This window comes from Tamandua tetradactyla, chromosome 4 (assembly GCF_023851605.1).
Source record: "Tamandua tetradactyla isolate mTamTet1 chromosome 4, mTamTet1.pri, whole genome shotgun sequence".
Taxonomy (NCBI): Eukaryota; Metazoa; Chordata; class Mammalia; order Pilosa; family Myrmecophagidae; genus Tamandua; species Tamandua tetradactyla.
In genome coordinates, this window is record NC_135330.1 from 13339406 (window position 1) to 13353352 (window position 13947).

Consider the following 13947-nt stretch of genomic DNA (forward strand, 5'->3'; position numbering starts at 1 on the left):
ACAAACAAATTCACCACCCTGCCCCTGTCTATGTGGGACATGACTCCCAGGGGTGTGGACCTTCCTGGCAACGTGGGACAGAAATCCTAGAATGACCTGAGACTCAGCATCAAGGGATTGAGAAAAACCCTAGAATGAGCTAAGACCCAGCATCAAGGGATTGAGAAAACCTTCTCGACCAAATGGGGGAAGAGTGAAAAGAGACAAAGTGTCAATAGCTGAGAGATTCCAGAGTTGAGAGGTTATCCTGGAGGTTATTCTTACGCATTAAGTAGATATCACCTTGTTATTCAAGATGTAGTAGAGAGGCTGGAGGGAACTGCCTGAAAATGTAGAGCTGTGTTCCAGTAGCCATGTTTCTTGAAGATGATTGTATAACGATATAGCTTTCACAAGGTGACTGTGTGATTCTGAAAACCTTGTGTCTGATGCTCCTTTTATCTACCTTGTCAACAGACGAGTAGAACATATGGAATAAAAATAAATAGTAGGGGGAACAAATGTTAAAATAAATTTAGTTTAAAATGCTAGTGATCAATGAAAGGGAGGGTAAGGGATACGGTATGTATAATTTTTTTTTTCTGTTTTCGTTTTATTTTTTTTTAAGAAATGGTCATGATGATGAATATGCAACTATGTGATGATATTATGAATTACTGATTATATACGTAGAACAGAATGATCAAAATAGGAATGTCTGCATTTATTTGGTGGGCTTTTTTTGATATTTAAAAAATAAAATAAAATTATTAAAAAAAAAAAGAAAGTGTCCAAGAAACAAACAGCAAGCCAAGAAGCTCTTGTAGAAATTTAGTTTATTTACCATGAGAAACAAAATAAGAGAACTATGGTTGCAGGACACAAATCAACCTAAAGTGGTATGCATTTCTGGAAAGCCAAATGGTACCCTCCCAGTCCTTAAATTTCTGGGTACTCAGAAATTTGAGAGTTTCACTGCCCAAGGAAAATAGAGGATGACTAAGAGTTTGGTAGGACGGAGTTAAAAATGGTATCTTACTACATTCCTTTTCTTTCTAGACAAATGACACAAAGGTGGTAGGGAAGAGAGGGATAAATATCGAATGAGTGCATTTACTAAATGAATGCTCAGTACTGAGTTTTAATTTGTTCCTTAAAAGATCAAAGCTGAGAAGGCAAGGCCAACTATGACTACCACTACAGTCACCTTGAGAAGATGAGAGGTCTTCACAGGCAAAGTTTAGATATTTTGATTAGTCATGGCAGAAGAGAAAAGAATACCAGGTCTTAGGGCAGGGAGAGCCAAATATCAGAAATCTGAAGGGTAGTTGGGGGAAGGCAGGGAGTTAGAAGCAGGTAATAAAGACTAATTCTCTGGAAGGAAAATATGGTGATTGCCCCTATGCACAAAAAGGGGACCTTAGCGAAACTGTAGAGGACTGATCCTTAGACCAATCACATCTTTGCCAATCTCTGTCACCTGTGGAAAAGCAAACAGGAAAAAGTTAAGGATCTGTGAGGTTAAGAAGCTTAGAAAGCAGATTTCCTCCTCCCCTAAGTGGGCACAGTGGACAGGTACTTCTTACATATTGATATATGGCAGTGAAGAGAAACATTAACTTTCTCCACTATCACTGCCTCAAGGAGCCAGGGGCAGATATATGAGGACAGAAAAAAAAAAAAAAAAAAAAAAAGATTAGCATGCTTCCTCCTCTTTTCCCTTCCTCAATATCTTAGAAGCATTTCTTGAGAGCAGTACTTACTGTAGTGACCCTGCAGATTTGACCCTGGAACTCGGGGGAATAGCAGGCTCCACTGAGTGGACATTTCTCCACTGGCTTTCCTCGGTAGATGGGTCGATAAGATGCAGCACAGATATCAAAGGGATTGTGCATGTCATAATTGAGCTGGTACGCATCTGTAAGGTTCTTCTCACAGGCTGACAAGATTTTTCGGGTCTAGGAGAGGGAACAAGTATTGCATTCAATAGGATTGAAAGTTGTACATAGCACCTCAAATGATCTCATCACCATGGTTTAGCAGTTTCTTTGATGGATGATACAACTGTACTATATGAATATAGGCCCCATCGTCTATACAGAATGTATGTGAAGGGATAACAACCACTGTTCTGTTTTATCAGGATTTTTCCCTTTTTAATATCAAAGTTGCTCATGGATCTAGACCCACACTCCCCCACCAAGTATGCCTAAGGGAAATACTTTTGGAGTGCACAATAATGGGATGGAGGTTAGTGGAGGTAGTGACGGGATATCATGAGCTTAAAGACAGGACTGGGGTTCTGTTCAGGTGCAGTGGAGCTATGCTAGGTTGCAGATCATTCTCATACTGGTGCTCTGTCTGAATACGTTATTTATTCAATTTCCAGGAACAAAAGGAAGAACCTACGTCAGTAACTAAATAGAGGATGGCATTCTGCATTTTGTTGGGGCTTTTCTGTTGGTTGAATTTTATTATATAGTGTTTTGATGCAGAAGCAAGGATTTCTGCTTCCTCCATGTAAAAATAGATCTAGTTTCCCTATGTTCACTGAAAGAATTCCCATCTACCTGTTGAGCCACCTCAGGCTTGGGGCCAAGCTCTAGTAGGCGCCGTGCAAAGGTGGCAGCTGTTTTGAAGTTCTTCAGTTTGAAGAAGAGGTTGAGAGCTGTACGTAGCACCAAGATCATGTGCACGGGCTGCAGATTTGAGTGGGTGAAATAAGCTGCCATCTGGTGGACAGAAAGAGGAATACATGCCAGGTTGACGCTGCAGCTGAGAAAGGCCACTTACAAGGTCTTTCACATGCATTAAAACAAAACAGAGAACCCCAACCAGGACCATTCCAGCCAATCCTAAAGAACACCTAGGGCAATATATAAGATTCCACAAGAGTTCCATGCACTAGAGTAACTTGCCAGAAACCTACAACCTCCAGATGGGTCCTGGTCCAGGTAAGTCCTGAAACCTAGAGGGCCCAGCCTCTCCAGAACATCAGATAATTCCATCTCCCTACCCCATATTAGTGACAGACTCCTTCAATATGAAAAACTTAGAATGGCCATAGCCCAAGCACCCCTAAAGAGAGGGATGGAAAGATCAAAGGTGATGGTGGAGTTATATAGTGAAGATAGGATTTAACAAATGAATATGAATGCTGAGTAATTAAATTGATCTCTTTTAGTCTCCTGTATCTTAGAGCAGCTAGAAGTAAAAAGCTAAAATTGTGGAATTGCAACCAATGCCAAACTCTGATATATGTTCTACAACTAATTGTGGTGCTGTGCTTTGAAATTTATTGCTTTTTTGTATATATATTATTTTTCACAAAAAGAAAAGGAAAAAAAAATTAATTGTGATGATTAAAAAAAAATTTATTCCTTCTAGCCTCCTATATTCTAGAGCAGCTAGAAGGACAAAAATCTGAGAGGATCGTAAGGTAGCCCATGACAAACTCTGGGATCTGTCCTGTAACTACTTGTCGAAGAGTGATTTGAAAACTATTGCTTTTTTATTTCTTTGCTTTGTATAGATGTTATATCATATAATAAAAAAAGTTTAAAAACAATAAGCACCATTAAGGTGCATTTTGAAAAACAAATTCTTAAAACTAATAAAAGATAAAAATTCTTATTAAACAAAAACAGAAAAAAAACACAAACAACAGCAAAACAAAAACAAAAACAGGACCAGCTATAAAAGAAACAGGTATGGAGCACTTATGGGGTAAGTAGTAAGGGTGCAGAAATGCAGTGCTCCTCACAGAAATGGGGCCAAATTTCTTATTCTCCCCTGGATATAGAATACGGGATTGAGGTCTAATGAAGAATAAAGGGAAGACACTTCTGTAGTGCTCAGAGGTCCATGGCTCTTACCTCACAGATGCGTTTCTGTTGTTCTAGAGTCTCTTTTGGCAGCTTCTTCCTTTCTATCTCCATGGACAAACCCACTATGTACTCACGGCAAATGGTGATGAGCTGCTGAGCCTGGAGAGGGGGGCAGAGGAAGACCATGATACAGAGGCAAGACTCTATTAGGTGCTGAGGGCTGGCAAGTGGTTAGGCCTCTCCTACCTCTGCAATCTCCTGTTTATTGTCCACAACAAGAAGTGGCACACTGAGTAGGATGGAACGGAATTTTTCCACAGCCTCCTCAAATTTACCAACTGTGGTGAACTGGTAGCAGAGCTGTAACCGTTGGATGAGGTCATTAAGCTTCAGGCCCACAGCTGGTACACCATTCTTCAACCCTGCATCCTTCCTGGAAAGGGAAAAATAAGATGACAACAGAGATAGTCAATAGCCACTTAAGACCCAACTTCTTTTTCTGATAAACAAGGTCACAACTACCCTACTATCAAAGTAGCTGGGGAACAGGCTGGCAGCAGATATAAGCCAAACCGCATATAACGTCAGGCCAAAGATCTTTTCCTATGAGGAAACCCCAACTCTGGACAATTCTAACCATGTCACTGAGACGGTAATATCCACCACAAACTTGTAACCGATAGAAATGAGGAGCAAGAAGCCTTACCAATTGCGATTAGGGTAGCCATACATGGAGGGCAGACAGGGCAGAGCTTGATAAGTGGTACGGCTACGGGCATATGTCTGTAGGAACAGTTGCTTGTAGGGGGCAAACTGGGTTACCCCCACCTGGTCATGAAGGAGCTGGAATATGGGAAGAAAGAAACATACAGATTTTGATCTCGTTACTTAAAAAATTCTCCTTGGGCAAGGTATTTAACTTCTCTGAACTTGTTTCCTCATCAGTAAAAAAGCATATTAAATATAAACTGTAAGATGGCAGCTTAGCAAGGTATAGGATTTAGTTCGTCCTCCAGAGCAGCTAGTAAATAGCCAGGAACAGTACAGAACAACTGCTGGGGCCACGTCAGTGACCGGACACACAGCATAACCCACTCTGGACTAGCCGGACCAGCTGCAAGCCCACCCAGAACCATGAGTTTCCCAAGTCGTGGCGGCTGCGCCCCTCCCCCACAGACTGCTTCCCAGAGGGGAAAGGAAGGGACTTTACAAGCAGCAGGGGCTGAGCACAACCAAACTCCAACTGCGGAATTAATTCACAAATTCTGACTACTAAAAATAGGTCCCCAGCTCAGCTGAACCTCAAGTAAAAGCAGAGGTCACTGGTTTTTGCCCTGGCACAGAGACGGCAGGGCTGACAGAAAAAGAAAAAAGGAAAAAAATAGTTTTTTTGGATCTGAAAAGGCCTGGGCCCTGAAGGAAAGGAGGGGGCACATAGGACCTAGAGATACAAAGAGTAAAGTACAAACTTAAGCTCTTGAATGGCAAACCCAAGGAACAGGGGTCCTGCTCTGAAAAGGACTTTTTTTTTCTTTTCTTTTTTGTGACTGTGTTTCTATGGCTTCACTATTCTTTGGATATAGCTGCAGAACTTCTCAGGCTCCAATTGCCACAGGCATGGGCAGTATTAAGATCGTCTGAGAGTATGTCTGGAGGCTGTGCCTTCCCCAGGAGAGAGGAGGGGCCCAACTCAGGTGGAATCCCTCCTTCAAGGAGTTCAGACTCAAGGGTCTGGAAAACTGAAGCAATTAAAGCCAGCCTACAACCTTTCCTCTGTCTCCACCATGCCCCCAGCAGGGAGAGTCTGCTGAAGTTAAAGCTACCATATCACTTTATGCCAGTGGGACCTACAGGTAGAAAAGCGCCACATACAGGGCAGGGTCGGAAAAACAGAGAGTCCAGAGGTTTCATAGGAAAGTCCCTCAACCAGCTGGGTCTCACCTTAGGAAAAACTGATGGAGGTGACTCTTTCCTCCTGAGACCAGGCCAGTGTGGTGTGGGAAATTCTGACTGGGGTCTACAATATCTAAGTAGACCCTTCAAAGGGAGGAAAAGGCACCATACAGCCAGAGCAAGAAACAAGAAGCAAGAATGGAAAAATTGTGATCTGTTAAACAAAACCTAAGCTAGAGGTAAAGGTCAGGAATAAGCTGAAATGAATGTCAAAGAACAGATAGACAACAAAGTCATCCAGCAAGAAAATCCTAGGTGAAAACAATCTCCAGAATAAAATAATTAAGGAAATTAAATGCCTAGACACCAGCAAAAAATAATGACTCATACTAGGAAAATTGAAGATATGGCCCACTCAAAGGAACAAACCAACACTTCAAATGAGATACAGAAGTTGAAATAATTAATTCAGAATGTTCAAAAAGACATGGAAAACCTTATCAAAAATCAAATCAAAGGACTGAGGGAGGATATAAAGAAGGCAAGGAAAGAACAAAAAGAAGAAATCAAAAGTCTGAAAAAACAAATCACAGAACCTATGGGAATGAAAGGCATAGTAGAAGAGATGAAGAAAAACAATGGAAACCTTCAATGTTACACTTCAAGAGGCAGAAGACAGGATTAGTGAACTGGAGGGTGGAACATCTGAAATCCAATGAGGAAAAGAAAATATAGGGAAAAGACTGGAAAAATATGAGCAGGGATTCAGGGAAGTGAATGACAACATGAAGCATATGACTATACATGTTTTGAATGTCACAGAAGGGAAAAGGAGGAGAAAAACTAATGGAGGAAATTATCATTGAAAATTTCCCAACTCTTATGAAAGACTTAAAATTACAGATCCAAGAAGTGCAGCGTACCTCAAACAGAATAGATCCAAACAGACGTACTCCAAGACACTTACTAATCAGAATGTCCGATATCAAAGAGAAAAAGAGAATCTTGAAAGCAGTAAGAGAAAAACAATACATCACATATAAGGGAAGCCCAATAAGACTATGCGCAGATTTCTCAGCAGAAACCATGGAGGCGAGAAGACAGGGGGATGAGATATTTAAGATACTAAAAGAGTAAAACTACCAACCAAGAATTCTATACCCAACAAAACTGTCCTTCAAAAATGAGGGGGAAATTAAAACATTTTCAGACAAAAATCATTGAGAATTTGTAACCAAGAGACCACCTTTGCAAGAAATACTAAAGGGAGCACTAGAGACAGATAAGAAAAGACAGGAGAGAGAAAGGTGTGGAGAAAAGTGTAGAAATGAAGACAATCAATAAAGGTAAAAAGAAAAATTACATATGACATATGAAATCCAAAAGGCAAAATGATAGAAGAAAGTACTGCCCATACAGTAATAATACTAAATGTTAACGGATTAAACTCCCCAATCAAAAGATGTAGACTGGCATTATGGATTACAAAACAGGACACATCTATATGCTGTCTACTGGAAACGCATCTTAGACCCAAGGATAAACATAGGTTCAAAGTGAAAGGTTGGGAAATGATATTCCACGCAAATAATAATCAGAAAAGAGTAGGAGTTAGCTATACTAATATCCAACCAATTAGACTTCAAATGTAAAACAGTTAAAAGAGACAAAGACTAAGAGTTACCCCCAAGAGAACCTCTTTTGTTGCTCAGATGTGGCCTCTCTCTCCAGCCAACACAACAAGAAAACTCACCACCTTCCCCCTGTCTATGTGGGACATGACTCCCAGGGGTGTGGACCTTCCTGGCAACGTGGGACAGAAATCCTAGAATGACCTGAGACTCAGCATCAAGGGATTGAGAAAAACCCTAGAATGAGCTGAGACTCAGCATCAGGGGATTGAGAAAACCTTCTCAACCAAAAGGGGGAAGAGTGAAATGAGACAAAGTGTCAACAGCTGAGAGATTCCAAAGTCGAGAGGTTATCTTGGAGGTTATTCTTATGCATTAAATAGATATCACTTTGTTAGTCAAGATGTAATGGAGAGGCTGGAGGGAACTGCCTGAAAATGTAGAGCTTTGTTCCTGTAGCCGTGTTTCTTGAAGTTGACTATATAATGATATAGCTTTCAAAATGTGACTGTACGATTGTGAAAACCTTGTGTCTGATGCTTATTTTATTTACCCTATGGAAAGATGAGTAAAACACACGGATTAAAAATAAATAAATAATAGGGGGAACAAAGGTTAAAATAAATTTAGCAGATTGAAATGCTAGTGATCAATGAAAGGGTGGGATAAGAGGCATGGTTTGTGTGAATTTTTTACTGTTTTCTTCTTCTGAATTGATGCAAATGTTCTAAGAAATAATAATGATGATGAATATGCAACTATGTGATGATATTGTAAATTACTGATTATATATGTAGAACAGAATGATATGTTAAGAATGTTTTTGTTTGTTGTTATATTTCAAAAAAAAATTTAAAAAAGAGGCAAAGAAGGACACTATGTATTAATAAAAGGAACAATTCAACAAGAAGACATAACAATCATAAATATGTATGGACTGAGCTAGAATGCTCCAAAATACACGAGGCAAACACTGAAAAGAGAAATAGACACATCTACCATAATAGTTGGAGACTTCAATTCCTCACTCTCATCAGTGGAAACAACATCCAGACAGAGGATCAATAAGGACACAGAGAATTTGAATAATACAGTAAATGAGCTAGACTTAACAGACATTTATAGAACATTACACCTCACAAGAGCAGGATACACCTTTTTCTCAAGTGCTCATAGATCATTCACAAGGACAGACCATATGCTGGGTCACAAAGCAAGTCTCAATAAATTTAAAAAGATTGAAATCATACAAGCCATGTTCTCAGATCATAAAGGAATGAAGTTGGAAACCAATAATTGGAAGAGTGCCAGAATATTCACAAACATATGGAGGCTCAACAACATACTCTTAAACAACCAGTGGGTCAAGGAAGAAATTACAAGAGAAATCAGCAAATATCTAGAGGCAAATGAAAATGAAAATGCAACATCTCAATTTTATGGGATCCAGCAAAGGCAGTGCTAATAGAGATATTTATTGCCCTAAATACCTATATCAAAAAAGAACAAAAATTGAGGAATTAACTGTCCTCTTAGAAGAACTAGAAAGAGAACAACAAGTTAACTTCAGAGCAAGTAAAAGGAAAGAAATAATGAAGATTACAGCAGAAATAAATTAAATTGAGAGCATGAAAACAATCAAGAAAATCAACAAAACCAGAAGTTGGTTTTATGAAAAAATTAGAAAGACTGATGGACCCTTTGTGAGGTTGACAAAAAGAAGAAGAGAGAGGATGCAAATAAATAAAATCAGAAATGGAAGAGGAGACATAACCACTGACCCTGCGGAAATAAAGGAGGTAATGAGAAGACACTATGAACAACTTTATGCTAATAAACTCAACAATGTAGATGAAATGGACAGCTTCCTAGAAAGGCTTGAACAACCAACATTGACTTCAGAAGAAATAAACGACCTCAACAAATCAATCACAAGTAAAGAAACTGAATCAGTCATTAAGAAGCATCCCAAAAAGAAAAGTCCAGGACCAGATGGCTTCACAGGTGAATTCTACCAAACATTCAAGAAAGAATTACTACCAATCCTGCTCAAACTCTTCAAAAAAACTGAAGAGGAGGGAAAGCTACCTAACTCATTCTATGAAGCCAACTTCACCTTCATACCAAAGCCAGACAAAGATATTACAAGAAAAGAAAACTACAAACCAATCTCTCTCTAATGAATATAGATGCAAAAATCCTCAACAAAATTCTTGCAAATTGAATCCAGTAGCACATTATAAGAATTATATATCATGATCAAGTAGGAATCATCCCAGGTATGAAAGGATGGTTCAACATACAAAAATCAATTAATATAATACACTATCAATAAATCAAAGCAGAAAAACCACATGATCATCTCGATTGATGCAGAAAAGGCATTTGAAAAAATTCAACATCCTTTCTTGGTGAAAACACTTCAAAGGATAGGAATAGACAGGAAATTCCTCAACATAATAAAGGGAATATATGAAAAACCCAAAACTAACATCATCCTCAACAGGGATAAGCTGAAAACTTTCTCCCGAAGATCAGGAACAAGACAAGGATGTCCACTATCACCACTGTTATTCAACATTGTGGCAGAAGTTCTAGCCAGAGCAATTAGACAAGAAAAAGAAATACAAGGCATCAAAATTGGAAAGGAAGGAGTAAAACTCTCACTGTTTTGCAGATGGTGTGATACTATATGTTGAAAACCCTGAAAAATCCACAGCAAAACTACTAGATCTAAATGAGTGCAGCAAAGTGGCAGATTACTAGATCAACACTCAAAAATCTGTAGTGTTTCTATACAGTAGTAATGAACAATCATGGAGAGATCAAGAAAAAAATTCCATTTGCAACTGCAACCAAAAGAATAAAATATTTAGGAATAAAGTTAACTAAAGACACAAAAGACCTATACAAAGAAAACTACAAGAAATTGTCAAAAGAAATCACAGAAGACCTAAATAAATGGAAGGGCATACCATGTTCATGGATTGGAAGACTAAATATAGTTAAGATGTCATTTTTACCTAAATTGATTCACAGATTCAATGCGATGCCAATTAAAATCCCCAAAACTTACTTTTCAGAAATAGAAAAACCAATAACCAAATTTAACTAGAAGGGCAGGATGTCCTGAATAGCTAAAAATATCCTGAGGAAGAAAAATGAAGTCAGAGGTCTCACACTACCTGACTTTAAGGCATATGATGAAGCTATAGTGGTCAAAACAGTATGGTACTGACATAAAGATAGATATACTGACCAATGGAATTGAATAGAGTATTCAGATATAACCCTCTCATCTATGGACAAGTGATCTTTGATAAGGCAGTCAAGCCAACTTACCTGGCACAGAAAAGTCTCTTCAATAAATGGTGCCTAGAGAACTAGACATCCACATGGAAAAGAATGAAAAAGGATTCGTATCTCACACCCTATACAAAAATTAACTCAAAATGGATCAAAGACTAAACATTACATCTAAGACCATAAAACTGATAGAAGAAAACACTGGGAAATATATTATCAATCTTATAATAGGAGGCGATTTCCTACACCATACACCCAAAGCATGAGCAATGAAGAAAGAAATAAATGGGAACTCCTCAAAATTAAACACTTTTGTGCATCAAAGATCTTCGTCAAGAAAGTAAAAAGACAGCCTACACAATGGGAGACAATATTTGGCAATGATCTATCAGATAAGGGTCTAGTATCCAGAACATATAAAGAGATCATTCAACTCAACAACAAAAGACAGACAACCCAATTACAAAATGGGTAAAAGACACGAACAGACATTTCTCAAAAGAGGAAATACAAATGGCCAAAAGGCATATGAAAAGATGCTCAACTTCCCTGGCTATTAGGGAAATGCAAATCAAAACCACAATGAGATATCATCTCATACCCAACAGAATGGCCATTATCAATAAAACAGAAAACAAGAAGTGCTGGAGAGGATGTGGAGAAAGAGGCACACTTACCCACTGTTGGAGGCGTAAGGGGTATAGTATGTACACCTTCAACTGCTGTGGAAGGCAGTTTGGCAATTCCTCAGGAAGCTAAGTATAGAATTGCCATATTACCCGGCAATACCATTGTAAGGTATCTACTCAGAGGACATGAGGGCAAGGACACAAACGTACATTTGCACACCAATGTTTATAGCAGCATTATTTACAATTGCCAGGAGATGGAAACAGCCCAAATGTCCATCAATAGACAAGTGGCTAAACAAACTGTGGTATATACATACGATGGAAAATTATGCAGCTGTAAGACAGAATAAAGGTATGAAGTATGTAACAACATAGAATGACCTTAAGGACATGATGCTGAGTGAGATTAGCCATAAAAAAAAGGACAAATACTGCATGGTCTCACTGATATGAACTAACATTAGTGAATGAACTTGGAGAATTTCAGTTGGTAACAGAGACCATCAGGAGATAGAATCAGGGTAGATATTGGGTAGTTGGAGCTGAAGAGATACAGATTGTGCAAAGGACTGATGGTAAATACTCAGAAATGGACAGCACAATACTACCTAACTGTAATACAATTATGTTAAAACACTGAACGAAGCTGAATGTGAGAATGATAGAGGGAGGAAGCCTGAGGGCACAAATGAAATCAGAAGGAAAGATAGACAATAAAGACTGAGATGGTAAAATCTAGGACTGCCTAGAGTATATAATGATAGTGACTAAATGTGCAAATTTAAGAATGTTTTTGAATGAGGAAGAACAAAGGAATGTCAATAATGCAGGGTGTTGAAAATAGATGGTAATTAATATTTTAAAACTTTAACTTATGTGTGAGACTAAAGCAAAAAATGTTTAGTTGGTACAAAATTTATATTCTGACTAGTCCATTTCTTAATATAATTTATGTGGACAGCTTAATTGAACACCATAGTACTTGGAACCTTGAGTAGGGCATGAGATTTTGTAGGTTTGTCCAGAGTGATGCCCCGATAAATCCCAAGAAGGATCTGAACAGTGAATAAAAAAGTATTTGCAAAGTCCCCCTGGGGGAATGGTGAGAAAGGGGGAAAATTCAACTTCCCCAAATAGAGAATTTTTGATATACTCACAAGCAGTGGGGACAACCAAAGCAATAGGCTGAGCCCCCAATCTTCGGGTCTGTTCATATGAAACTTAACCCTGCAAAGGATAGGCTAAGCCTACTTAAAATTAGGCCTAAGAATCACCCTCAAGAGAACCTGTTCTGTTGCTCAGATGTGACCTCTCTCTATCAGCCAGCACAACAAGGAAACTCACTGCCCTCCCCCTCTCTACGCGTGGCACATGATTTCCAGGGGTGTGGACCTTCCTGGCAACGTGAGACAGATATCCTAGAATGGGCTGGGACTCAGCATCAAGGGACTGAGAAAACCTTCTCAAACAAAAGGAGAAAAAGCGAAACGAGACAAAATACCAATAGCTGAGAGATTTCAAACAGTCTAGAGGTTATCCTGGAGGTTATTCTTATGCATTAAATGGTATCACCTGTTTAGTTAAGGTGTAATGGAGAGACTGGAGGGAGCTGCCTGAAAATGTAGAGCTGTGCTCCAGTAGCCATGTTTCTTGAAGAAGACTGTATAATGATAAAGCTTTTGCAATGTGACTACGTGATTGTGAAAACCTTGTGTCTGATGCTCCTTTTATCTACCTTTTAGACAGATGAGTTGAATATATGGATTAAAAATAAATAATAGTGGAACAAATGTTAGAACAAATTTAGTAGATTGAAATGCTAGTGATCAATGAAAGGGAGGGGTAAGGGGTATAGTATGTATGATTTTTTTCTGTTTTCTTTTTATTTCTTTTTCTGAATTGATGCAAATGTTCTAAGAAATGATCATGATATTGAATATACAAAAATATGTGATGATATTTTGAGTTATTGATTATATAACAAGAACAGAATGATCATATGGTAAGAATGTGTTTGTACATGGTTATGCATCATAAATAAAAATAAAAAAATTAATAAAGTAAAAATATATATATATATATATACTATAAGACCTCCCTTATTTAATAATACCTATATAGCATTTAGTATAGTTCCTATAGTATATTACAGACACAGTAACCATTGGATAAATGTCAGAATTTGTTGCAGTTATTATTATTGCTGTTGCTGTTATAAAACAGGGCTTAGTGTTCAAACTATTCACCTATTCAGGAAGGGGTGCCAGACGTGAAACAGGAAAGCAGGCTATACATGAGTAAAAGATGGTTGGAAGGATATATAGAGATATCTAAACCAAGTGGAAAGCAGGTAAGAGGAAGGCTTTATGAGTACAATATCTTTAGACAAGACCAAGGGCTTTCGTTCTAAACATGGACCTCTACCCTTGTGGGTGGGATAATTTCCATTTGGTTAAGATGAGTTAATCATCTTCCTGGGACCCCGGACTAGACATAATCAAGAGGAAGAGTCAAGGTTAACTTAAGAAGACTTACCCGCATGGCTGTTTCAAAAGAGCCTGCCAGGATGTGATCAACTGGAAGCTGAGAGTTATTGCACCAAATCTAACAAGAAACAGAAAATCCAACCTTTGTGAAATTTTGCTTTCTCATCCCAAGCTATCCTACTCCATATCTGTA

General features: G+C 38.5%; 1 protein-coding gene across 2 annotated transcripts in view; it reads right to left on the reverse strand.

Annotated features, from left to right (window-relative positions):
- Positions 1-798: 798 nt before the first annotated feature.
- COPA (coat protein complex I subunit alpha) overlaps positions 799-13947 on the reverse strand; it is a 56133-nt gene continuing 42984 nt past the window's right edge. For both annotated transcript variants that reach the window (XM_077156626.1, XM_077156627.1), the window contains exons 27-33: positions 13804-13872; positions 4513-4649; positions 4053-4239; positions 3855-3965; positions 2550-2711; positions 1743-1937; positions 799-1459 (exon numbers count right to left, since the gene is read on the reverse strand). In XM_077156626.1, coding sequence (XP_077012741.1) covers positions 1400-1459; positions 1743-1937; positions 2550-2711; positions 3855-3965; positions 4053-4239; positions 4513-4649; positions 13804-13872 — 921 coding nt within the window. In that variant the 3' untranslated portion in view covers positions 799-1399. The remainder of the gene's footprint in view (positions 1460-1742; positions 1938-2549; positions 2712-3854; positions 3966-4052; positions 4240-4512; positions 4650-13803; positions 13873-13947) is intronic.